The 26,520-nt window shown below is 38.5% G+C and overlaps 3 protein-coding genes across 3 annotated transcripts; all 3 read right to left on the bottom strand.

The window, feature by feature from the left end:
* Positions 1–916: 916 nt before the first annotated feature.
* Positions 917–7,564, bottom strand: tmem106c (transmembrane protein 106C). Its single transcript, XM_084721771.1, has 8 exons — positions 7,363–7,564; positions 6,821–7,078; positions 6,311–6,374; positions 6,039–6,198; positions 4,395–4,535; positions 2,766–2,815; positions 2,445–2,498; positions 917–1,389 (listed from the first exon to the last, which is right to left on the bottom strand). Exons 2-8 carry the CDS (start codon positions 7,032–7,034, stop codon positions 1,221–1,223), a joined length of 852 nt encoding a protein of 283 aa, XP_084577897.1. The 5' UTR covers positions 7,035–7,078; positions 7,363–7,564; the 3' UTR covers positions 917–1,220.
* Positions 7,565–7,922: 358 nt separating this feature from the next.
* Positions 7,923–11,083, bottom strand: LOC146325642 (PTB domain-containing engulfment adapter protein 1). Its single transcript, XM_084721772.1, has 6 exons — positions 10,931–11,083; positions 10,577–10,648; positions 9,564–9,662; positions 9,301–9,438; positions 9,028–9,132; positions 7,923–8,781 (listed from the first exon to the last, which is right to left on the bottom strand). The coding sequence occupies exons 1-6, from the start codon at positions 10,976–10,978 to the stop codon at positions 8,719–8,721; spliced, it is 525 nt and encodes a 174-aa protein (XP_084577898.1). The 5' UTR covers positions 10,979–11,083; the 3' UTR covers positions 7,923–8,718.
* Positions 11,084–13,066: 1,983 nt separating this feature from the next.
* sars1 (seryl-tRNA synthetase 1) lies at positions 13,067–24,868 on the bottom strand. The gene is made up of 11 exons (XM_084721770.1): positions 24,696–24,868; positions 23,554–23,624; positions 23,310–23,390; positions 23,004–23,162; positions 19,648–19,791; positions 19,291–19,446; positions 17,387–17,608; positions 17,016–17,145; positions 15,751–15,908; positions 15,488–15,617; positions 13,067–14,091 (listed from the first exon to the last, which is right to left on the bottom strand). The coding sequence occupies exons 1-11, from the start codon at positions 24,829–24,831 to the stop codon at positions 13,943–13,945; spliced, it is 1,536 nt and encodes a 511-aa protein (XP_084577896.1). The 5' UTR covers positions 24,832–24,868; the 3' UTR covers positions 13,067–13,942.
* Between the last annotated feature and the right edge of the window lie 1,652 nt (positions 24,869–26,520).

Below are 26,520 nucleotides of genomic sequence, written 5' to 3'. Positions count from 1 at the left end.
AATTTTACTTCACAGAACACAGGAGATACTACCACTCGTTTGATCTGTTAGTTTGCTTGGGTTATTGTGTGACTTCCATGTTTTAAAAAGTTTAGTTCAGATTCACCAAAGTCACACAATAACACAAACAAACTGACAGATCGAGGCAGCCGTAGACCAGAAACTCTGATGTTCTGTGAGGTAAAATTACTGATTTTGTCTTTGGAGTTTGGTTGCTTTGCAAACAGCAATATTTGGCTGTATAACAGCAGTTTTCTGTCAGAAAAATCCATCTGACAGCAAGGCAAAGCAGTGAAAACATTCGAAATGTAGCATACACTTACTGTTACTGACTTTTCTATGTGGCTAAAATACATTTTGCTGCTGACCCTGTCCACGGCAGTACATTGATTATCTTCCTACACAGGTTCTCCTGCTGCGTCTCCAAACTGCGTGCATGTTGACCACCGTCTACTATAGGTTCTACATAAGTAGGAAAATTGCTCACTCAAAAATCTGAACTTTCCCTTTAGACAATCCCTCGCTAAATTCAAAATAGAAACAGCAGGCCAGCTCCTTCTCTTCTACAGTGTAACAATATCAAAAGTCATTCAAGCTACGCTGAAGAATTCTCTCCTGATGTTACAGCAGCAGCAGATACAGACGCAGCTCTGCAGCGTTAGTTAAAGCTTTGGCACAAACGCCATCGCGGTGGCACTTGGCTGTCAGCTGGGAATGTCGACCGTTCCCCTTTAAGACGAGAGCCGTCTCTGACATCTGTCCTGCCTCCAACACAGGGCCACAGAGCGCTCGCTGACAGTGACTCATTTGCTTCGTCACTCCGTTTTCACCACGAGAACGTGTGACTCATTCTGTCTGAAATCGCAGAACAGCCCTTTTTAAACCTGTACTTAAGACGTGGTGAGTTCAGGCAAAAAGTGGCTGTTGCAGCCAGAAATACTGAACAACCACAACAAAACCACTCATCTGTTGCCTCTGAGAGTCAGTGTGCAGTTAAAAAAAGTGGCTTTTTACAACACTGACCTGCCACACCTGTGTTTTCCAGGAAACAGCTCCTTAATGTTACAAATTCTGTGTGAGCTTAAAAGAAAGCACCATTTGTTTTTTTTTGTTTTTTGTTGGGTTTTTTTTTGCTGCTGGTGGCTTTGTCTGCGAGGCGAGAACAAAATCCATCCTGGAGTGTGTTACTAAGGTCTCCCACCTCGTCCTGACCGTTGCCCTCACAGCAGAGGGGTGCTGAGCGCTGCGGCCGGTGTGTGGGTGGAGGAGAGGTGCCGGTGCTGCCCGACTGTCCGGTGGTATGTGGTGTTGGAGCCGCAGTCTATGTAGCGATAGGCCTCCAGGCTGTTCTGGGACGTTCGCACCATGTATGAGGTTTTCACTGAGGTTCTGGAAACAGGCGGGACAGAGACAGAGACAGATACTGAGCTGCTGCACACGATAAATTAGCTACTGACAGATGTGACCGCAGAGGTTTATCACTCCACTGAGAGATTTAATAACAACTAGGAGGGAAAACTGCACAGACACAAAGAACAGTTCACACAATGTCACACTAGAAGTCATCTACAGGAAGTGGCTCATGTGGTAACACTGTCCCTTAGTGTTACACAACATGACACAACTAAATAACACGACTGTCTTGTTACACAGCTGGAGGGTGTGATGATGCAGCAGTTAAAAGTTTATTCAAGTACTGTAATTAAATACTGCTTTGAAGTACTTGCACTTTACTTGAGTATTTCTACTGTATGCTACTACCGACTTCTTTTACTGACAGCTGAAGTTAGTTTGCAGATTTTGCCTTTTTTGTTTTTATACAAAACATTATCAGCTTCTAAAATGCGATGAATTTGTTTGACAAATAATAAAACTGAGTTTCTGCTCCTTATTTTTGTGTGAAGTAGGAATATTTCAACCTGTTTTTGCTGAAAATCAACTTCTTTAAAAACGTTTTTAAAGCCAACCTTATCATTCTCGTGCTGCAATCTTCCTTAAAGGGACAGTTCATCCAAAAATCAAAAATACATATTTCTCCCCTGGCCTGTAGAGCTGTTTATCCATCCAGATAGTTTTGGTGTGAGTTGAAGAGTTTGGGCGATATTGGGTTAGGGTTAGCCTGCCTTCTCTCCAACATGTCACCAAAAAACATATCTTATCTTATCTCTCTATGATACTGAAATATGCACAAAAAGTACTGCACTTTTATTTTGATAGTTCAAGTATACAATATTTTGCTGCTAGTACTTTTACTTGTGTGAGATTCTGAATACAGGACTGTTATTTGTAATGTCGTTTTATACTGCTGTATCAGTACTTTTATTTAAGTAAAGGATCTAGATATTTCTCTGATGAAAGTCAAGACAAAACAAAAGTAACAAGAGAAAAAGAACAAAGTAATACAAATAAAATGAAGCATTTTCTCAAAGTAAAGAGATACTTACTGCATATATACGACAATGTTGTGGACCTTAATGCTGGGCATGGTGCAGAAGGCACTGAAAAAGACAAAACACAAAAGGGTTAGTTTTCTAAACTGGAACAGTGACTGTAATAGTGATGTGTAGGTTTGTGGACAAACTCTTCAGCAGATAAATACCAGTCAATGTCCTGTAAAAACATTATTTTTCATTTTTCATTTATGGAAGAATTAAAAAATTGCTGCAGCACTACAAGCCAATGAGAAGCTGTCTGAACTTCGGCAGATTTTGTGCGTCTACATGACAGAGACAAGCTGTTTAGACAAAGTTTAGGCAGACACTTACTAAACGTAGGGTGCGCTGCTCCCAATCTCCACACTGACAGTGTAGTTGACCTGCAGAAGATCGATACGTTACACAACAACAAAACTCAACATGTTGTTGAGGAAGAATCTTCACGGCAAATGACAACCTCAAGACGTTTCATTGAGGCTAAGTAACAAAGCAAACATGCAGTATCTGTACATGTTACAGTGTACAGCAGCTTAACAAACTTAAAGACCAACATGTATCCATTGCACATGCAAAAATAAGCACAGCAGTCCAGCGAGCTGGAGCCACAGACTTTATCAAATAGGTTGTAATCCTGTTTAATATATGATCATGAGCTCTGCAAGAGTGCAGCCGCACAAACTGACAATAACAAACGATGAAAAGTCCTCCACTGTAAGATGATCAGCTGTTTACAAATGTCAATGTAAAGTTACGCCTGTTATCCTGAAAACAAAAGCCCACTGCTCTGAAACAACACACACTAGATGATGAGTCAGTGTCTGTCTCACTGCGTGCCAAACTCCATTAACATTTCGCTCAATTTAAATGTTATTAGCATCTACGCCTTCTACAAGATTATTAAGAATTTCTTACAACTCATAACCAAACACTTACTCATTTGGCAAAAATTCCGCAATGTTTGGAATTCTTATTTTTGTGAAACAGACATACAACACAGTTCATGGAAATTTCAAGAAGGGAAACCGCAGCTGTAGCGTTCATGGCAAGTGAAAGCGAGTAGTTCAACTTAACATGCTTCCTCGATCTCTGATGACACATTGTGATCAATTCATGATTTATTACAGTAAATTTATTATGGATTTCTCCTTTAAAGGATAAAGCTGGTTATATGTTATGATATTGTTACTGTCAACAAATCCCATGATATGCCTCTCCAGTCTGTCTGTGGTGCTCAAAACCAAAGGCAATTTATTCCTACTGAAGATGTTAATCTTTGAAAAAGTGATACATAACATACTTTCATTTTTAAAAAAGGTTAAGTAACTTCAGAAAACAGCTGGGTACTGCAGTATTCACCAAACTGGATTCAGAAAAAAAGCAAATCTGTTCTATTTTCAGCCACAGACTTGTCATACCAGTGTTTATGACAGCAGGGTGGTGTATGTGGGATGGATTCATAATTAACTACAGCGCCGGTGTGTTCATGGTAATCAACGGTGTGGAAGGATAAGATGTATCAGGGTTTAGCGACACAAAAAATATTTGTTAGCAGGATCAATTCTTTGTTGGTTTTGTTCTTTGCACAGTCAGCGACAGTGTGTGTTGTTCTTGCAGTCATGTCTTCAAGCATTTGACCTTCATCCTGAGAGTCTGTGCAGTCGAGCTCGTATTCAAAACAGTCAATCAAACAGAGACCACATCCTGCAGCAGGCACACCTGCAGCGTGCTGTACAGTGATGACATGTTTGTTTGCACACTGAACCTTGGACCAGGAAGCTTTGCTGTGTCTGAGCCAACCAACGATTATGCTCATTATGTACACAAAAGTATTATTTACCAGGAAATAAAAGTGAAGTCTTATCTTAAAATATACAGAAGCCTCTAACATGAATGACATCAATTAAATGCTGTTTTTATGGTTGAAATGTGTGCAGTCCGAATGTGCGTTTTGTGTCGTACCCGACTCTGACTGAGCGGCAGGATGGTGGTGGCGTTGTTCAGCTGCTGAGTCCCGATCACCGTCTTCATGTAGAGGACCTGGCAGCTCACGCTCTGCACCAGCACTGAGAAGAAGTTCGGGTTGGTCAGGTTCAGAGTGCTCTGTGGAAAACAAAAGTAAATAAGTATGAAAGGTACACGGTGAAATACAAAGACGATTATGCAACGTGCTTTTGTAACAACATGTCCAGTCAGTTTTAATTGTGGTGTTGGGTGTGGTGATTAAATGAGTTTCTCCACCTGTACACAGGAAAGTTTTCAGTTGCAAAAACTAAACCCTCAAACAGAAAGAACTGCTTTCACACATCAGAAGCTTCAAAGGAAACAGTTCTTGCAGCAACACTGTAAGTTAAAATTAGACAAACGTACAATAACTGAAGCTACTGAGGCAATTCTCACTCAAACAGAAAAGTCCCAGTGGCCACATTTACATGCACAATAGTTTTCAACTAATAATCAGAATATGGTGCTATTCTGAATTTGATTCATGTCATGTAAACAGCATATTCTGCTTGGACATTCTGAGTGGAGCATATTCTGATGAAGACGTGAGATACAATGGTATTATTGTGGTTTTTGGAGCATTCTTTGGACACACAACAGCAAAATTCAGAATATGCATCTCAGTTGGGGTTTTTACAGCAGATGTGACACACAGCCTCCTCTCCTCTGTGCTGTACACAAACCAACTAGCCAACAGTTTGCAGGACGGGGCTAGAGATGTGTGCACAAAAGAAAATCTCATTTGTAGCTTGGAGGGAAAAACACACCTACTTTTAAACATTTAATATCATCACATTTTTGGATATGCACAAAGACTGCAATGCTGATCTTTTCAAGGTGATTAAACGAATTAAAGACAGAGGCTGACAAAATATTTGACAGAAAGAAGCGTCCATAATCAGAGTATGCACAGCTGCATATAAACTGGAATAATAGATGCATATTTATTTTTATTAGGCATGTAAACAGCTTGGTAGAAAAATTGTCAAGTGTCGATTAAACTGAGTGATCATTTCGGATGCTGCAGCATGCAGCACTGCTGAACAGTACTGCATTTTACTGACTAGTAATTACAGATGCAACAGTATGAAAATGTCATGATTATAGCGAGCAAAATTAACATGACTTTAACTGTTATCGCAGTATGGTTCAAATGTGTTGAGGCGCCCTGGTAGCTCAGTTGGTAGAGCATGCACCACGTGCACTGAGGCTGTGGGTGTGACTCCTGTCTGTGGCCCTGTGCTGTCTGTAATTCCCCCAACTCTCCTTCCTCATCTCCTGTCTCCTCTCTTCAGCTGTCCTATCAAACAAAAGCCCCTAAAAATATTTTAGGTGTTGAAAATGCTCAAAACGTTCTGACACACACTGAAAGTTAGCCAAGTTTTACATTGGAAGCGAGTTGTGATTTGATGATGTCAGTGTTGTCACTGACACAAAAAACCCCCACAGTTATTGTGATAATTAATATTTGAAATGATAATATTAAAAGTCTGGAATTTTGTTGACGTTTACTGTGAAAACGATTTTCATCCGTACTGCTAATACTATGTCCAACACAGAAACACCTCTCTGTGCTGAGTGGAAGTTTTGGTTATGACCTACCGTCATGTTCATTAGGACCCTGGTATTGGAGTGGTCGAAGTGCACAGTCACTGAGTGTATCCCATCATCCACCACAACCACGGCGCGAGGGAAGAGGAAGAAGGCCACCAGCGAAGAAGCCAGTAGGCACAACACAATCGACAGGACCACATACAGCTTCCTGCAACACAAAAACACACAGGTTCCAAACTTGTGCTCACCTGGCCTGAATGAATGTCAGGCAAATACCATTTCACTTTGAGTACTAGAAAAATAAAGATTTGTTTACTCACGTTCGCTGGGGCTGCAGCCTTTGGTCACTGTATGGAATCAATGCAACCAGTTCATTCACTTGACCTGTCAAGAAAGAGATAACAGGGTCATGTAACAGATTGATTAGATTTTTTTTCCTTAAAGAAAACTTGGGAAACGCCTATAAAATGTCTTGATGAACATTTCTTCCTTAAACAGACAACACATGCAGTGCAGTGGTATTTGAAAAGTTATTTTCTAGCTATTAAAGTGTCTGTTTCATCCAGTTACAATGATTGTGGCATTTGCTCTAAGAGCTGTTTGCATGTAATCAAACTTTGACTGAACAACAGAAACACGAGATTTTACACTGAATTGAATTGACTTTAATGTGGTCTGCTTTCATTGATTTTTAGCCCTGTCATTCAACAAACTTTTTTCAGGCTAAAGCCTGTCTTCAAGTGAGTTAAAAGTTACATCGATGCAGATTTTGACAGAAGTTTCAACTCAAAAGTTCACATAATCATTGATTTTAACTTGTGTCCTCTCACCTGAGGGGATCCGTCCAGTGCCCTGGCATGTCGGACACGTTATGCTGTCCCTGCCTGTGAACTCCACGTATGGGAACTGGGCTATGTCCTCCCGCCTGCCGAGTCCGTCCAGGGACTCGTTGTCGGAGTCTCTGTCCTCTGCCCGCTGCTCAGAGCTCTGTCTCTCGGGGAGGAGTGACAGGTTGCTGCCGCTGCGAGACAACCGCGTCCCCATGGCGGCGGCCGAGCCACAGTGTCCCACCGACTAGTACTGCCCTTCTGCAGGAGGGTGAGAAGGAGCCATTCAGCCCAAAAACATGTGAGCAAACTGACTCAGGAGCAACAAGTCAGCTGTGGTTCACACAGAATGACCCTGTGTGTGTCCGTCAGTGATAAACTAAACTGTGACCATCTCAAATTAGCTGACTGAGTCAAAATGTTCAGGTTGGCGTCTCTAAGCTAGCCAGTCTGCTAGAAGAGCTGTTCCACAAGTTAGCTGTTAGCCACCAGTAACTGTAACCGTCTGTAACTTTAGTTAGCTTATTTAAAGACAATTCACTTACCTTTAAACGAAACAAATCAACGTTGCCATCCCAAACTAATATTTACATCAGCCAGCGCATTGTTTGCCTTCTGTCACACCGAACACTACGTCCATGTCGTGTTGCCTTCACGTGCCCTGCGTACCTTCCTCGACAATCCCATATCCAACGCTTCAGTCGCTGTTGCATTCAAGCAATCCAGAATTTTAAACTTCTATATTATTGTTACTAGTATCGAAAAACAACGCTCGACAGCTCATTTAATATCATGGCTAAAAGAAAAAAGTACTAGTCACATAAAATAGAATAGTTTATTAATTAAAAAAAAACATATTAACCAGCACTTGTGCAGAAAAAGTAACTGAACACTGCCTGCTTTTACTGCAAGCCAAATTTCAGACAGGATAACAAAACTTGAACTGCAGTGAGTTGCTCAACGAACACTTAGGTCATTTTTTATATACGGCGCTTTCAATAGTAATATTAAGGGCTCTTATATCGTTTTAAACATGATGTATTGAAAAAGTATTAACATGCACGTTTTAACATATTGTAGAGGTCAAGCAAGAAAATACGGTAAGTCAGGCACACAAGTTTTATTTATTATTTAGTTGGTTTCAGTTGCAAACAATTATTCTACCATTAGTCGCTGACATTAAATACATTCCCAGTTCTTACAAGTCGGTTCTTATAAGTTACACACAGAAAAGTCACATAGCATTTTGCCAGCCGGAACAAATGTCTTTCTGTAATGTTAAAGACTCTAACTCTCCATCTAAGCACAATAATATATATATCTCCGACATTGTGAAAGCAGTATTTTAACGCACCCACCTAGTTCTTGGTCGTGTGAAATGGGAATCCCAGATCCGTGAAAAATCTCGCGAGAGTAAATCGTTTAACCCAAACTATGATCTTTCCTAATCCTAACAAACTATTTTTGTCCCTAAACTCTAGAAGATCTTGGCCATAGCATTGTGACATTATAAAACATGATTATTTTGTGCAACGTGCACTGCCAATAAGCAATGTGTACAAATCTCGCGAGAGTTCCACAAATCTTGGCTTCCCTTCTAGACACGACCCTAGGTTCTTGGTTTACAGGAGATGGAGCTTACTGCCGCCCACTACTGTTGTGGATGCGGACTTACATTAAATAGTACAGTACATTATGTTTCAGAAACAAAATCATAAAGTTTATAATTAAATGTGGGGTTTTTTTTTCAGCTTTTCTCTTTGTTTCATCACTCAACTCAAATATTTTTATGAGGATAAAGGCCTGTATGAAAACACTGAAACAAAGAGAAGAGATGTAATTTGTTTGTGTCCCAAATATTGTGTGTATGTGTACAAGTGCATCAGCATTAATATCGCTGGTCAGTTAGTCTGTCCTGCAAGCCTCCTCTTCAGCTCATCATTCTCCCTCTGCAGTATTTTATTCTGACAAAAAAGAAAATGAGACAGGCAAGGCAGAATGATTAAATATGCACCAATGAAAATAAAAAGAAAACATTTTCATTTCATAGGAGCTCTTAATAACCCCCTTTCAAATCAGCTTTGATGGTAAACTGAGTACCTATTTGCAAAAAATTCTGATAAATTCTGCAGTATGATAAATAAAATGAAACAACTGAAACTTAACCAAACTAACCCCGAGCCCTGAAAGTGATGCAAAGAAGAGCAAACCTTGTGTCTGAGTGCCTCCACTATCAGGTCTCGTCCTCCCTTGACACTCTGCTCCTTTTTTGAAGCTCGGAAGGTGTCCCCGATAACTGACACCAACACATGAGCCTGAAAAGTGTCAAAAAAGTTCCACTCTGAAGGCCTGAATATCTCATTTGACTAGGATACAATATTTCTCTCTGGTACGTTGCTGTCAGATATTAATATCAATGATCAAATAAAAACAATAAACCACCTAACTGCTGCTGTAGGGATTGTATAGCAAGTTGTACTCACAAACTTCTTGCTCTGGAACAGATAACAGTGGTGCGTGTCTGCTGCAGGGTGTTGAGCCACAAAGCCAAAGACTTTGGGTGAAGATGGCAAGATGGCACAGAAGGAGATGGTGGACAGAGGACACGTGTACAACAAAAACTGAGGACAGGAAAGACAATAAGAAGATTAACAGTGACCATTCATGGCCAGAGAAAGCAAGAGGTGTGATTAAATTGTATGTGTTCTTGGAGTGGGATGATGGCTGGCGCACTTTTGTCACACACCTTGGTTTTGTTTTCCAAAATGTCGACCCCACTCAGCGACAGGAAGAGGTGGACTTTGCTCTTCTTCGCTGCCTTTTCTGTGTTGGATTTTTCTGATGTCTAGGGATGATATTGGCATTTCAAGTTTATTACAGTGTCTTTAAAGCCAACATTTATAGTTAATAAGTTTTCAGAGAGCTACTTTAGTGGAAACCGAGAAGAAAACTTGTTTCCATGAGAAAAAAAGAAAGAAAGAAAAAGTGCTTTGTTATCCTGAGATAAGAAGACAATTAACCCTTATTATGAGAAAAAAGGCTTTTTTAAAAATCTTGAGAAAACAAAATAATTAACCTCTTATCACGAGAAAATAAACTTTAACCCATAATGCCAAGAACTCTAGCTTGGTTATCTTGAGATGTTGAAATAATTCACCTGTTATTATGAGAAAATGAGCTTCGTTACTTCAAGATACCAAGAGAAATTAACCTGTTATCATGAGAAAACAAGCTTTGTGATCTCAAATTAATGAGATAAATGAAACCGGTTGTCAGAAGAAAAGAGCTCTGTTATGTCAAGACAACCAAATAATTAACCTGCTATCACAAGAGAATCATGCTTTTTTATGGAGATAATGAAATAATTGCAAAAAATTGCAAAAATTGAGCTTTGTTATCTCGTGATGATGACAAAATTAACTTAATTAATAGTTGCAAGTACTACAGCTGCTCTTGGCTTTCGTAGAAAAAAAAAATTGGTTTAACACCAGAATTCAAGTCTTCTAGCCATGCAGAGGATTCTGAGCATCCAAGTAAACTATTCTTGGACATTTTGATATTTCAGCAAACACAATGAGAAAACTGCAATACACGGCGCCAGTATGTCTTGCATCCTCAAGGGAGCACACAACACACAATGGCTCTGACTGCTATGTTGAAAGAGTTGCATGAACATCAACCTAAAAAGTGAAGTACTGGGGTATCATAAGGGTAGAAGAAAACAGCAACTAAAATAGGATGGGAGTGGTGATTATTGACCTTTAGACTCTGAGCTGCTTCGTCCAGGATCTGTAGTCCATCAGGGCGGACCACCTCAACTCGGCCAAGAAACTTCAGGTTAGAGAAAGAAATACACATGAAGCAAATCAGAAAAAATAGTCTGCTGTCATGACAGATTGTCACATTAATTTGATTGGATATTTTATATATGCAAACCCTGTCTATGACTCGACAAACTGAAGCTCACTCTTTAGACCAGCTGCCATTATTAATGCCAAGTATCTCACTTTGTACTTCATTTTCATAGCCAAATATCAAACTGAACTGTCAACTTGTTGCACTCCATTTCCATATTCAGAGAATCAGTCAACTCAGTCAAAAATCAGCCTTTACCTTTACTTGAAAGGAGATCTCACTATCGTCTTCTGAGGTGTCGCTCATTTTAACTCGTCTTCTGGTGCCAAACTAAACCCTGCAGGTTGACGAAAAGATGAGACATTTACATTTGAATCACCTCAAACATTAAAGAAATGCTGTAAATTCATCTTACCTGTTTGTAAATCTGCTTTAACCAGAGAGAATCGGCTTCTTATTGCATTACAAACAGACGGGTTTAAAGTCTGTTGTTGAGTTAATGAATGACTGTCATGTCTTCCTTATTGCTCCTTTATCTGCTCAGATATCCAGGCTGCCTGGAGATTTCATCAACACATCTGATGATCCATCAAAGGCCATTTCAGCACAACAGTGTGAAGGTAAAAAAAAAAATACAATTGAATCATTGCAGTATGGAAGTAAGGGAGAAGTCTAATATTAATTGTTTTCTCTCTTACGTTTATGACTCAATATTTTGTCAGGATAGTCTTTATAGGTTCCTCAAATTCTTTTCATCTGTGAAACAGGTAGAGAAAAAATATTCATCTTCTTAATAATAATAATAATAATAATAATAATAATAATAATAATAATAATAATAAACTTTACATATATAGTGCCTTTCAAAACCAAAGTTACAAAGTGCTTCATAAAATAAAACTACAGAGAATTAAAACCACAATTTAAGAACACATCATACACAGAAAATGCAATAAAAATTGAGACAGAAAAACAAGATATAAAAGAACATGTAGATAAAAAATATTATACAAATGCTAGGTGGGTCTGTACAGGTGGGTTTTTAGAAGATGAAGAGCAGTGATTCAGCTGCTCTGATGTCAAGAAGGAGTTTGGTCCACAATGTTGGAACTAAAACAGTAAAAGCATGATCTCATTTTTTCCTGCTGTAATACTAATGTCGGCCACAAGAGGCTGAGGGGCACCACTACATAAATAGGAGTAAAAACATTCATGTTTATTTCCAGGTGAGTGAGGTGATTTTTCCACATGCACTCTAAAAACAAGGCACAAACTTTTTTTTGTTTTTTGAAGAGCTCTAAAGCTGATCTTTAGACAACAGTTAAACTGTGATTTCTTGCAGGATAGGATACTGTGAGTGGAGACACCAGATTTTTAGCATTATTTTGCCAAAATAAGGCTATTCTAGTAAGTTTATTCAACAATACAAAATACAATGGTATAGAGAAACACCAGCATATATGAAACTGCCAGGGATAAGACAATAAAGTCCAGGACTTATTTTCATCGTGGTCCCTGCATCAAAGTGTCCTCGCCACAACAAGATAGAGCCAGTTATTCAACATCCATGATGGGAGACACATCAAAGTACAATAATCTACCTACAAATAAGAATGCCAATAAAAGAATAATTTATATATCTGTATATACGTGTACTATTTTAAAACCTGGTTATAGTGTATTAAAATGTGCATGACTTGATTTTATAGGCTATTTAGATCATCAAAATTGGTCAATTTATTTCTCACCTTTGAAGAGCAAAGTCTTACATTTAAAAACGTTCAGAATGATGTGACTTTCAAAGAAAAACGGTATAACTATAGTTGTAAAGAACTCATTCATGTTTTATAACAACTAATCACAACACATAATGCATTTTAGAATTATGCATGAGGTCAAGCATCGTAATACTTCAGGATGACTAGTCACTCTGTCATAGTTTATAAAATGATATATTGTAATTATTTTCTAATGAATTATAAAGCATTACAATGTGATTTTATGTCACTCTAAGTGGTTATTGTCAAGTGATGTAATGACTGAATGAAATGAAACAGGCAATACATTCAACAGTGACATGTAAACCAACATTCCTCATATTTAACCTTTCTTTAAGGGTTAGTTTATTATAACACGTTATGATCCTTGCAAAAACAAAAATTTGGTGAGTGACCAGCAATTAGTGCTATTAGCAGATTATAATGCATTTAGAGATGGGTGTCCCAGAAAGTGCAGCTACATTTCTACACTAGAAACATTCAGAAATGTATGAATTAGTATTAAAAAAATTTCAACAGAATTAGTTCATTTGAGCATCCTTTAAACAAACTTTAATACGTTTTGTCTTTACTGAATTAAACTGTAGACACTGAAAAAAAAACAAGCACACAGAAAGACCTTTCATATCACCTGTATTTAATATTTGTTTACAGTGAGTGCCACTTCATCAATGCTCAATCATATATATATATATATGTCTTTATATTAGCAAGCGTATAAGGACGATGGCAATGTCTCAATCATAAGCTAATGGACAGCATTGTGGTCAACAATGATGTTGAGCGACAGACGTCGAAGATGATTGTGGTTCAGAGAAAGAAGCCTAAAACAGACAAATACCTGATCCCTTTGACAAGATTACAGTCAATTATAGTCCTTTTTATCGACTTTAAAACCATTTCAGACATGAAGTAATCACGTTTTACAAGAGAGAGGAAAATTTTGGTCTCAACAAAGAGCCGACTGTTGATTAAACAAAAACCACACTCTTTAATGATAATTACAGATCCCGTGAAGCCCGTTACAAACATCTACCTGTCTTTAACCCCCGGTGGTTTATCTGCACTAAACATTAGTCAAAGAAACTGCCAGGACAAGGAAGCCAGAAGTTTAGCTGCTGATTGGGAATACCTGAATGTGTTTGTTTTAGGCTCAGTGATGCTGCGGATGTGAGAAAGAGACAGACAGCTGGACAGACAGGTGGTCAGTGGACTCTGAAGTGGACTGTAGCACAGAGAGAGATCCCTTTAGAGTGAAGATGGGGGGTGAACAGCTGAGATGAACAACACCATCCAATCAGACGGACACAGACGGGACAGAGCCAGCCTTCATTATAAGGTAAGGATAACATTAAGTGAACACCTTGAGAGATTTGTTTCCCCATTCACTTGTTACTTTAGTTAGGGAGTAATCACATTACACACAAGGCTCTATTCCATCGCTTTCTATCTGCGTGGACGGTGAAGCGACACTGTCGTCGCGGGCTGGTGTCTATGAGTCGTTGACGGACATGCTCTCCATGGCGTTGGGCAGGTCTCCTTCCTGCTTCTTCTTCTTCGCTCCTGCCTGTTTCTTTGCTTTCTTAGTCATCTCCTGATCGATGGGAGCGGGCTTGACGAACTTAATGATCTCTGCCAAATCTGCAGGACAGACAAGAGAGGTGGGAAAAAACACAAAAACGTAATGTTACAACAGAAATGTGCTGTAAACTAAAGGGTGTTGGGTGGGAAATAATACACTTTAGTTTAAAATACAGTTCTACCGTAGTGTGTCTCTAATTACTCTCTGATAAAGGTCTAACTGTCTAATAATGAACATATTATTTCTAGTTTTTATCTAGTTTGACACAGTTTGTCTTGTTAATTCTGTGTTGATATTCAAGATTAAGAAACCCAATAACTCTTACGGCCAAGTTTCTCTTTTGTGTAAAACGATTGTAGCTAAATCTAATGAATCCTCTAATAACAATAGTTTGGCGAGGTCTAGTGACAGAGGTAGAAATCTCTGAAGAAGAAGACTGGAAGGGAGTTTGTCAAGATGCACAACACATATATAACTCTCTCCCTGCTACATTGTTTTGATGATAATAATCCTGATTCATGTATTAAATGTAGCCTAGGAGAAGGCACATTAGTCCGCTGCCTTTGGAGCTGTCCTAAAATAAAAAAAAAAAATTCTGGGAAGAGGTGATGCAAACTATTTTAGATCTATTAGGTTACCTGTCTGCCCTCAGCTATTTATCCTTGGACTTCTTCCACCTACGTTAAGACTGGCAGGTAATAAAAAGATTTTCATTTTATGCTCACTTCAGGCTAAACACAGAAGCACCTACAGTTGGACATTGGTTTAAAAATATTTCTAACTGTTTGGCCATGGAAAAACTGACTCATGCCACCAAGGTGAAAATACAGAGCTTTTTTAAAATATGGGGACATTTTACTTTATTTTAATATCCTGGAAGTCACCAACCAAGACGTTTGCTGAGCACTTGAAAATGAGAAAATTCTAATATTTTTGTTTTTTGTATGTTTTGATTTGTTTTGTTTGATTATTTGAGTATATGTATGTAAATCTTTAAGTTTACCTACTGTTTAAATTTTGGAAAAAAAAAAAAATAATAATAATGATAATAAATAAATAAAAAAAAAAACTCCAACAATGACATATCAGCCAATAGCACGTTTTAAAACATGGATCCTGAGATAAGTCCTTTTTTAAATTGTGAGCTAACACTGAGCAGGATACATTACAGTGCAAATATCAACTGTACAGAGCTCTTGAGTGGATAAACTATATGATGGCAAACTGTTTCTAAATAACCTCAAACCTAATTTAGAAATTTTTTTTTGCTGTAATTTCTTGTTACTCATCAACCAAATAGACACAGATACCAATACATCTGCAATAAGCTAATATTAGCTGATGCTGTGTTTTATCTTGTATTTGGGGCATACAAGTTATTTTTACTGTGAATTATTTACTATTTGTTCTTTGTGAATGAACACAGCAGATGTGAAAGGATTTGGCGCATCTTACCAGGAGGCATGAAGTCCCTGAGCTTCTCTGGAATAACGATGCCCTCTTCGGTTTGATAATTCTCCAGGATGGCACACATCACACGTGTGGTGGCGCACATGGTTGCGTTCAACATGTGCACAAACTCTGCCTACAGAGCATAAAGAGAGAAGAAGTGTTTTCAGAAGGGATATCTATCAAGGATAGGCTACCAATTTGTCAGCCCAACGTTATCGGACAGATGTTTGTCAGGATGCACAGCTATGTGGGGACAGAGCTCTCACCTTGTCCATCATCTTTTTGGTCTGTCCGTAGCGGATGCGGAGGCGTCTGGCCTGGTAGTCGGTGCAGTTTGAGCAAGAGACCAGCTCTCTAAAGGCACTGGAGCCTGGGAACCAGGCCTCCAGATCCAGCTTCTTACTGGCTGCATGATTGAGGGCACCTATGATGGCATACAGCAGAAATATTTAGATTTGATATCGTGGTTATCGTCATGGCAGCACCCTCACAAGTTGACAGAAAACGAATGGAAAACAATAGATACTACATTAAATATAACCAAACATGGTGTTGTACTGGTACATAAGAATATAGGCCTGCAATTAACAATTGTTTACATTAATTAATAAGGAGATTATTTGATTTATTGTTTGGTTTTGTGAATTATACAAATCACACTCTTCTTAAATTTTCACATTCGTTCAACCAACAGTCTAAAATCTGAGGAGATTAATTTTACTGTGACAGAAAAAAAAGAAAAACAGCAAATCCTCACTTTTGAGAAGCTGGAATTGGCTTTTTGGCAATTTTAATAGAAAAATAACCAAACAGCTGCAGATATTTTTTCTATCATCTGAGTAATGGATTAATTGACCAATAGTTTCAACTCCTACATTTTGTGGCTTAACAACAAGTAAATAACTGCAGGAATCTTCTAAAGCAGTCAGTTTTTAGTCAGCGGGTCACTCTTCCTGCCCTGGTAAACATTCCTGCTCATGAGATCGTACTATTGAATGATCCAGGAATGATCAGTTTGCTATTCTGAATTCTTTCACAGCACAAACAAACAGATCAGCAGTCCCACAGTAGTTTACAGACAGGTCCAGATCTGATCTCATTTTAGTCAGTGACAAGTGTTGACATTTTAGGCATCAAATTATATTCAACATTTCATTTTATCTTATCCTCATCTAATGAAAAACTCAGGTTTAATGAGCCACAGCACAGCCTACATAATGGAACACCACCACTTACTTCGGATTAATATAATTTAACAAAAACAGCACAACAGTTTGTGAGCCTTTTGTACAAAAATGTCTTTGTAATGAGGCTTCATGTGTCTCTTCAGGTTTGTGATATTCATACCAGCTATTTTATGACCACATTGCTTTCACTGTGATTTTATTTTAAAGAAAACAGGAACAAATGCTCCCATTTTTTAAAGTTTTAACTTTTAAAAATGAAAGCTTTCTGTTTAGTAACTACTTTCCAACCGTTTCAGAATGGAAGCAGCTGCAATTGCAGACTGTAGTAAAGGTGCCTGACCTACCTGAGACAATGTTGACGATGCGATAAGGGATTCCTAGCGACTGATAAAACTCTTCCGCCGTTCCTATCATCTCATCAAACATCTCCCATGATTTGCCGTCATGTGGGGAGGCGTAGACGAACTGCTCAATCTACGACGGAGAGAAATAAACCATTAGATCATTATATTTTATTCCACATTAAAAAAATAAATACCTAAAATAAAATCAATCATGTAACACTGTTCCTGATTGTATATTAATCATTATAATTTCTGGATAATTTAACAAATCTTATAATTAGATAAATGGTAACAAAAAGTGGCCATTTATTTGAGTGTTGTTTTTTTATTGACAATGAAAAGTGATACAGTACTTTTGTCCCACAACTGACCTTCTCAAACTGGTGCACCCTGAAGATCCCGCGGGTGTCTCGGCCGTGGGAGCCCACTTCCTGTCTGAAGCAGGTGGAGAAGCCGGCGTAACGGACGGGAAGGTCCTCGGGCTTGAGCCACTCGTCCCTCAGGAAGGCCGCGATGGGCTGCTCGGAGGTGGCGATGAGGTACTTCTCATCGATGGAGTTGTCGTCTGACTTCTCGCTGCTCTTACCGATCACCTGACAGACACGCAGACGGGGTTGAGAAGGAGGAGCAACAGAAATCATTGTATCGGAAAATAACTGGAAAAGTTCCCTTGACTTTTTCCAAAAGGTTTTGGAAAAGCCAGGAGAGGGACTTTCATAAATATTCTGCGGTTCAAGTTGTATTCATGACCTGTATATTTCTTTATAAATCACTGAATACTGGTGGAAAAAAATTCATTACACTATCTGCAGTTCTGCATACAACCACAGTACACACAGTACAAATGACTGTATGTTGAGAGAGCAGCAACATGTGATATAACAGCAAGTATATCTCTGGCCCTAGGCCTGTGTCAAATGTCCTTGTTAGTTTTTATCAGATTTGGTCAACATCAACCTGTTTTTCCAGTCATGTTTTAGGTGACCAAAAGTCTGGGCATTGTTGTCTTATCTTAGTCAAAGAAATCCCATCAACCGTTTTAGCGCAATCATGCTGTCTTTCTCAATTACCGTTTAAACACCCACAAACAGCTGTGCTTTAGTTAGTCCACTAGTTAGTGTTAGCATAGCAAGACATGACCACAGTAACTGAGGCTAGACAAACCAGAAGCCTGGTTTGACTGCACGGTGGTTGTGTGCCTCTGTTGACCAATGGAGAGGTGCTCCCTTGTGGTTAATTAAAATAAAACCACTAACAAAAGCAGGAGTGCTCTGCTGTGTTCATGGTACCATGAAAAACAACAGTTAGCCAGTTCTTTTAAAATCTATTTACTTGACTAACACACATTACATATATATGTTCAATGCAGGGAACCACTGCTATGCTCTTCATCAGAGAAAAATCTTCAAATATATCAAATTTATTATATAAATTTCATTTGTGTTTCAACATTGGATTGAGTCTTGGAAGGGTCATGGAAATCTATTGTCCAGAATGTGTATGAATGACAGCTGCAGTTAGGAAATCTGAAATGTCTCAGACCTTTACTTCTGGAGTGGGTTGAAAATCATTCTAAAGCTGAAAACTACTCGAAAACTTCTCATCACAACATAATATGTACAAAGACACTGAGTACACCTCTGCTGCTGTAGTACCATGTACACCATGCAGCTCTTTGTTTGGGCCTCAAGGTGGCACTTCATGGTCAAATATGTGTAGACACCTAAATATCCCATTTGAACAAACACTGCTAGTGCCAGGTAGATAATGACAAGCAACCAAGAAAATAAGACAATGAGGACATTTGCCTCACTCTCAGGAATAAATCAGCAGAGTGGAAATATTTTGGAAATGTCTGTTAGCCTCTTGGCTAATTCATCAATCTGTAAACATCAGATTTATTATTTAATAAAGGACAATTTTTCAAGTCGCCACTTTTCTTTGCTTTTTGGTATTGCTATAAATATAATGTGGACTTTTTGGTATCACCACATCCCTATTTATTTATTGTTAATAAAAGGTTGGCCTGTGTATGATATCAGTAAATATGGCATAGTTTTCAAATATATATATAGGTCCATGATGAAACTTTTCATCCCTTTGTTTCAATATGGTTGGTGTTGACTTGAAATAATTTTGTCTAACTCCTTCATGACTCAGTGTTGCCGTATGCAGGACTGTGCAGGACAGAACATTCCTCCAGTCAGACACCACACTGTAAAGTTAATTACAAGTTAAGAGAAAAAGTTGGGGAATTCAGTAAAAGCTCCTGTACCTTGTAAAGCTCCTCGTCGAACTGGCTGAGCTGGGCCACTTCCTGCATGACCTCTTTCCTCATGAAGAAGGGTGTATACAACATGGTGTACTTCTTGCTGTGGAGAATCCTCAAGGCATAATTGATCAGAGCCTGCTCCAGGAACACCAGCGGGCCCTGAACACAACACACGAGAGGAAAACAACTAAACAGGTGGTTTCTTGATTTGTAGAAAGCAAAGGAGTAGTCATGGCTGGAGAAGGAATGTAGGTCTGTTTGGGCCTGTCAGCTGTGATTTACCTGTTGATGTCCTGCATGTGTCTGCAGCGATACGCTTGTTTTTGTCAAGCACATGTTGGACATCATGATTGAACTCACCTTCAGAAAGTAACCTCTGCTTCCAGCCACAACAGCTCCCCTCTCTCCATCAAAGCCATCGATCATGACCACCAGGTCGACGTGGGAGTACTTCTTCTGGGCGGTGCAGTCGCCCCAGGTGCGCTCCACCTTGTTGTCTGCATCCTGTCAGGAGGAAACCAGGGGAAGGTTCAGATCAGGCCAATCAGTCGACACTTCCGGTCTCTGAAGTGTGCTACTTTTCTCTGATTTTTATCATTAAATATAACTGCATAACACAGGGTTTGAATCAGACAAAAACAAAATTCAGACAAAAAGATTCAACTCATTTCTGTCACATAAAAAGAGAACAGTTAAGGAGTAGTGTGACAGTTTGGGAAATTTGCTTATTTGCTAATTTTCTTTCTTGCATAGTTACAGCCAGTTCAAAACAAAGATTCCAGAGGTGCAATGATTAATTAAGTTATCAATTATTAAATTAATCAGCAACTATTTTGATAATCAATTAATCAGGTTGAGTATTTTTTTAAGAAGGAAAAAAGTCATAAGTATTTGATTCTAGCTTCTTTAAATGTGAATATTTTCTGGTCTCTGTACTCCTCTATGAGAGTAAACTGAATATCTTTTGGTTTTAGGCAAAATAATAAATTTCAGGACATAATCTTAGGCTCTGGGAAACAATTATCAACATTTTTCACCATTTTCTGACATTTTATAGACCAAACAATACATTGACTGATCGAGACATTAACTGACAGATTAACTGAAAATGAAAATAATCATTAGTTGCACCCCTAAGGATTCATAAGAAGAGGTTTTAGAACATTGCAGGAAAAGTTGCAGCAGTGTGACGTGGCCCGTTTCAGCTCAACTCAAGCCTGCTGATGGCTGTCCCTGTAACTCAACTTGTCATGCTGCCAGAGGCTGGTTTTAGAACTGAAGGCACATCACCTGTTTCAGCAGCCAACTGCAGCAAAGTCAAGTCAGTTACAAGCTGTCATTAATGGCAGAGTTTAGGATGCGGGAAAGAGAGAATCATGTCATCAATTTGCTTGAGGATCAGCTGTGTCTGTGTGGAACAAGATTTAACCACTCGCTACTTTTTCTTAAAAGCAACGGTAACTTGAATATTTTGCCAGTACTTGGCTGGTGCTAATTTTGTGCCCTAGCAGCAAGTAACTCACTATCATTATGCTGAGTCATAATTTAAGAAACTACAAATTATATCCAGCTGCATAAAAAGCTAAAAAAAAAAAAAAAAAAAAAAAAAAAGCTGGCAGTTAGAGCTCAAGCACAGCGAGCTGTTGCGATGGAAATGATGCACCGTCTTGTCTGGTCGCACTGGTATAACCGCTGCAAGCAGCTGCAAGTTTCAACTTGCCTCATTACAAATCTTCGATCTAAGCTGGGCTTATATTTATGTGCTAAACATTAAGCAAGAGCCAGGATATAATAAACTTAGCTTTAGAGCTGCAACTAACATTTAGTTTCATAGTCGATTAATCGGTTAATTATTTTCTCAGTTAATTGATTAATAGTTGTTTAGTATATAAAACTTCAGAAAATGGTGAAAAATGTTAGTGTTTCCCAAAACCTCAGGTGACGTCCTCAAATGTCTTCTTTTGCTCACAACCCAAAGATATTCAGTTTACTGTCATAAAGGAGTAAGACAGAGTTTGCATTTAAAAAGCTGAAAACAGAGAATTGGGACTGTGTTTCTTTGAAAATGGCTCAAACTGATTAATCGATTATAAAAATACTTGACAATTTAATACCTGATTAATAGTTGCAGCTTTCCTTATCTGAGTACAGACTAGAAACAGAGGGAAAGAAGTCGTCTTGCTCTCTGTGCGGTCAGACAGCTCGCTGTCCCCCTGACTGTTTCCAGTTGTTTTGCAAAACTTAGCTAACTAGATGCTTTCATATTTAGTGCACAGGCACAGAAAGATAACTGCATATATCAAATGTTTTTTTTTTATTTGTTGTTTTTTTCTGTGATGTAAAGTGTCCAAGTACCTTTAAAAGCGCTATACAATTATTATTAGTAGTAGTAGTAGAAAATAAAATATTATCATCAGCATGAGGGCAAAAACATCTAAATCTCTGCAAAAATGTGGTGTGCATGTGGAGTTTGACTGAACTTTTTTAAAATATTTATATATTAATCAATAGCGTAAATAATCATTAACCTTACCATGGATGCCAGGCAGTGCGGAAAGATGGCGCTCGACTACATCATAAATGGGTCATAAAAGCTGCAGTACTTCAGCTTCCTTGTTCACAGCTCCCTCAATTTTTCAGACTTTATTATTAACTATTATTACAAAGTAATACTTCAGTTAAGCCTAATATTTATACTGTGCGAGGCATCTTCAATAATTTATATGACAAGGCATTACCTCTGGTTTATGGCAGTCCAGTTGAACTGCAGGCAAAATATGCCAAGATATTTAAGTATCTTAATAGATATGATAACAGTCTGCGTGCTCCCAAGTGCAATATTTTAGTTTTTGTATCTTGTACCAGCCACAGGGTTCCCTGTGTTAGTGTAGGACACTGCAGCGTTCTTACACAATTTTTAAAGATAAATTCAATGCTTTTTAAGATGTCAAAAATATAATTTAGAATCACGAATGTCAAAACATAGAGAATTCAAAGCTTCATAATGTAGGTCATCATTCAACTTGAATGAACAGTGCCTGCTGAATGTGTGAAGATCCCTCAGCTGTTCAATCCTTTGTGGGGATTCTTTGGTCAAAGCCAACTGTTGAGAGTTGTGAGGAAGTCAGAGGAAGTTTCAGATGTACTGTTGGGGCTTTTCATATTTCATGTGGGATTTAAACCCTTTCATCCCCATGGTCTCCAAGGGTGAAGGTCTGTCAGCATGAATAAACCTTGCTCCATTTCCTGCTGGCACCAGCTACCTCCGAAACTTATCTGGCAGCAAACATTTGTTATTAAACTTGCGTCTCTCTGTCTTGGCTCAACCATAGCTTGTTAGCAAGCTAACAACCATGCCTTAGAACAACAAAAAGATGACACAAAGCCAGCCGTCAACATCTGTAGCTAACTAACAGAAATATAACCTTGAAAATTCTAATAATGGTGGTGTCTCTCTTTGTCCAATGCTAAGTTATTCAAACAAATACACACTACTGGGTGTTTTACAGTAGTCTACCACGCATGATAATTTTCCGTTCAGCCTTAAATGCACCATCTACAAATAAAATACCTACAGCAAATTTACAGTAGATTAAAGACAAATTGTAACCTCTTTTCTTATTTTATTTTAAGACTTTTTAAGGAGCCGCAGGAACCCTGAACTGTTCATAATCGGCTCCCACTTTAACCAGATCTGCCTGTATCAAACCACTCACCTCATCATTGCTGATGGGTACAGACGGGTGCAGGAGGTTCCCGATCTCCCTCAGGTACTCGAAGCGCTCTGCCTCCAGCTTTACCCTCTCACTGTCTGTTTTCTCTGCTGCCTCTTCCACCAACAACCGCACTTTCTTGATCTGGGTTAGTGTCAGTGCCTGACACAGAAACATATAAACAAGCGAAGAAAAGCAAAGACCGTAATTAAGCAATTTGGAGGTTTTGCGTTCTGTCTTTTGAGAGACTGATTTAACAAAATGCAAATATGCTACCATACAGGTAATTATATGCACAGGCTGTCATACCGATAGCGTTTCAGCTGTTAGGGACTCCAGGTTCTGTGCTTCCTCAGGTACAGACTCATCCTCCCCGACTGGTTCCTTCTTCTGCATTCACAACATAGACAGTGTTAAAGAAGACCAAAATTATCAACTGCCTTTCAGGTGTAGTTATTAGACACATACTGGCAGTGTCATTTCTTCTCTCTCAACATTAAAGGACAAGAGACAAAGTCTTGTTAGGCCAGTTAGTGTCCTGATGCTTCTGTACCTTCATTTTCTCCCCAATGCTCTTGCTGCAGAGGTTTTTGGCTTTGTTGAGGTTGTCTGCAGTGAAGCGGCCTGTTAGGGGGCAAATCACAGTCAGTCAGTACATGGGACTGTTTATGAGTATGTGTGTATGATGTGCAGCAGCACGACTAGTAACCTGGTGACAGATGCTGCTGTCAGTAGCACCTCACCTTCAAGTCATCATAAACGATGAAAAAATTGTAAACAAACTCCTTAAAAGAACAGCAAAAATGAATTGACAAAACTATTCACGTTATCATTCTAGATCAGAATCACTCTGTCTGTGGCTACACTGCAGGGCGAGGTTGACTTGACATGTTGCTGGCTGGGATTGCATCAGATTGCACGTTATTACCCGGCATCGCTAAGCTAACCGGGCGTTAGCCAACATTTCATATTATATCTATCAAAAACCCTGGGGGAATGTGCGGTTAACTAGTGCCTTATGGCTAACCATTAGAAACTTGATATTAATTAACTACTATTAACTACCCGGAGGATAAATACATGGTTAATTTTGGTTTCTTGAATGGTGTTAGCTGTGCTAACATTAGCCCCCTTCTGTCATTCTCTGTGAGAGCATCATACCAAACTCCATTCAAATCTTGCTCTAAATTGTTCTCCGGCTTCCTGACAAACATGCACGTAGTGTTACCAAATATTTTTTGCACACTCTGTTAAAATACGGTCCACAGGCAAATACGGCGCAAATAGAAAGCACCAAGGTAGCACGGTAACTATTTCAACATTTAACTTTCTGTTTTTGAATGGACTCACGGTCCACTGCGGTGAAGCCCATGTTCACCTTACTGAGGTGACAGAGCGGATAGTAACAAGTGAATTCATTATAAAGTAACGTTATATTCGTGGGAGCTATTTTAATAGTGCCGAATTGAAGTCTGGGTCCTTAAAATACGTAAAACATTTTAAAGCGCCGGATGCGATATGACAGTTTCCTGTATTCGCATACTAAAAATGAAATAGCCAGATTTTTTAATGGAGTTTGGCGTGAACGCCTCTCCAATGGAAAATACACTGACGCTACGCTAGCATTAGCATTGTTAGCCACAGCGCTAACGTTAGCTGCTATGTCTGGAACAACAGAAATGAGACGGCGCTTACATTTTCTCCACTCTGTGTCCGCGGCGACCAGTTTATCAACCAGCGTGACATCTTTAAACCTCTTCCTCTGCGTTTCGCGGATGATTTCTGGGTCGCCGCCTTTGTCGGTCCGAAACAGGTCCAAGTCGAGCACCATCTTTCCACGCTGCCTGGCTGTCAAGAGAGAGCTGAATAAGCTTACAACGTTGACTCTTCGCCGGCCGGGTTGCCAGAACCTATTCTTCAAGTCACAAACCATAAGCTTAATTTGATTGTTTCGTATATATAAATCAAAAGTTCATAATAAACAAAACTATCCTTCGCGTAACACAATTTAAAACGATGTATAATTGTTTTTCTTTATCGATGTTAAATCACAAAACAGTTTTACAACGGTGGGAGGTTTTCCTCCAGCCTGGCAACCCATAGCATCAGCAGTACCTCATTCAAATTCATTTTCAATTCAATATGCTTTATTGTCATACATGGCCGGAAAATAATATTACCTCAATGTCAAGGTTAATAATAGGAAAGAATACAGGATAATAATATATAATGCAAAAGACAATACAGTACACATTATGTCTATAGTTATAATAATGATATGTGAGTATGATATAATAATGAATTAAATAAGACTGTATTATCATTTTCATTAAATTCTTTATCTCCATAAAATATAAAGGATAATACAGTGGGATTCTAGTAAGGTGAAAAAAAAGAAAAAAGAAACAATAAAAATGTGTTGTGTGTGTTCCATAAGGATGAAAGGCCAAGATAATTGTTAGGAAATTAGGAATGATATATTTGATGAGCCAGAGAAAACTTGTTTCAATATTATTTTATTATATGATTAGATACACAAAATAAAATCCATATTTCATAAAAACACAATACAAAATGTAAGATAACACATTTATTCATATGCGTCACCTCACATCAGTATAAAGGTAAAAATGATAGGACCTTTTAATCCAGTCTTATATGTGTAGGCTTAATGAGATATGCACATGTATAAATCAACGATAAGCATGACTCGAAACATGCATGCAAACATAATGTGCAATATGTACTTCAAGGCAAACATTCTCACAGGATAACTTCAATAACCCAAGTATGAGAATAACAGTTTATTTATGTACAATGCATATATATTTTCATAGCTTTTTACATGACATTGCAAAAAAAATAGTATGGCAAGTACATTTGTAAGACTGAGATAGCTTTATTGTCCATTACACATATACCTGGACGTTCTTTTTACAAATCCTTCGTGTACATACACATAATGTATGTAGCATGCTAACACATTTCATTGGTCAAAGTGCACGGTTGCTGCCATTGCAGCACAACTGAGGCAGAGGTGGCTAGCTGGTTGATTGATTAAAGCAGTGGTCACCAAGCCAGGGATTCGGAAGATAGTATCTGGGGGTCGCCAGATGGTTGTGGAGAACAAAACATAATCGCATACTGCAGCAGGCAGCACAGAATGAGTACCAGGAAGCAGGTTAAAACTATAAACTAGCACAAAAATAACACTGCCAACATAAACCACAATGTTCTGAAAAGGCACATTGTAAAATTGAATGTTTAAAACAATTAATTATAGTAAGTACTGAAAACTTAAAATTTATTTATAAGTTCTACTAACTTAAAATACTGAGTGCCAATACAATTTTCTTTATTTTGTTTTTATTAAACTCATCATTTACAGTTAATATGAACTTTACTGAAGATGAAATAATTATTAAATTCAATTAACACATTGCAAAGAGTTTAATTTACGGAATATATTTGAGTTATAACTCTAAATATTTAGACTCTGATAACCTTCAACTTCTGAGTT

This window comes from Lutjanus erythropterus, chromosome 6 (genome assembly GCF_056507025.1).
Source record: "Lutjanus erythropterus isolate fLutEry1 chromosome 6, fLutEry1.hap2, whole genome shotgun sequence".
Lineage (NCBI taxonomy): Eukaryota > Metazoa > Chordata > Actinopteri > Lutjaniformes > Lutjanidae > Lutjanus > Lutjanus erythropterus.
The sequence above is the reverse complement of the archived record's forward strand: the minus strand, read 5'-3'. Positions and strand labels throughout refer to the sequence as shown.

Bases quoted from the DNA above. Each gene is read 5' to 3' on its own strand.
- tmem106c (XM_084721771.1), bottom strand. From the start codon at position 7,034: ATGGGGACGCGGTTGTCTCGCAGCGGCAGCAACCTGTCACTCCTCCCC. The intron at 2,816-4,394 runs GTACGACACAAA...GATCTTCTGCAG, and splicing joins TGCCGCTCAGTCAGAGTCGG to GTCAACTACACTGTCAGTGT. The intron at 1,390-2,444 runs GTAAGTATCTCT...GCCTGTTTCCAG, and splicing joins AACATTGTCGTATATATGCA to AACCTCAGTGAAAACCTCAT.
- LOC146325642 (XM_084721772.1), bottom strand. From the start codon at position 10,978: ATGAGCGACACCTCAGAAGACGATAGTGAGATCTCCTTTCAAGTAAAG. The intron at 10,649-10,930 runs GTAAAGGCTGAT...TCTAACCTGAAG, and splicing joins AGATCTCCTTTCAAGTAAAG to TTTCTTGGCCGAGTTGAGGT. The intron at 8,782-9,027 runs GTTTGCTCTTCT...CTTTTTTGTCAG, and splicing joins TGGAGGCACTCAGACACAAG to AATAAAATACTGCAGAGGGA.
- sars1 (XM_084721770.1), bottom strand. From the start codon at position 24,831: ATGGTGCTCGACTTGGACCTGTTTCGGACCGACAAAGGCGGCGACCCA. The intron at 23,163-23,309 runs GTATGACAGCCT...TTTCTGTGTCAG, and splicing joins TAACAGCTGAAACGCTATCG to GCACTGACACTAACCCAGAT. The intron at 17,146-17,386 runs GTCAGTTGTGGG...TCTCCGTCGTAG, and splicing joins GGGTGCACCAGTTTGAGAAG to ATTGAGCAGTTCGTCTACGC.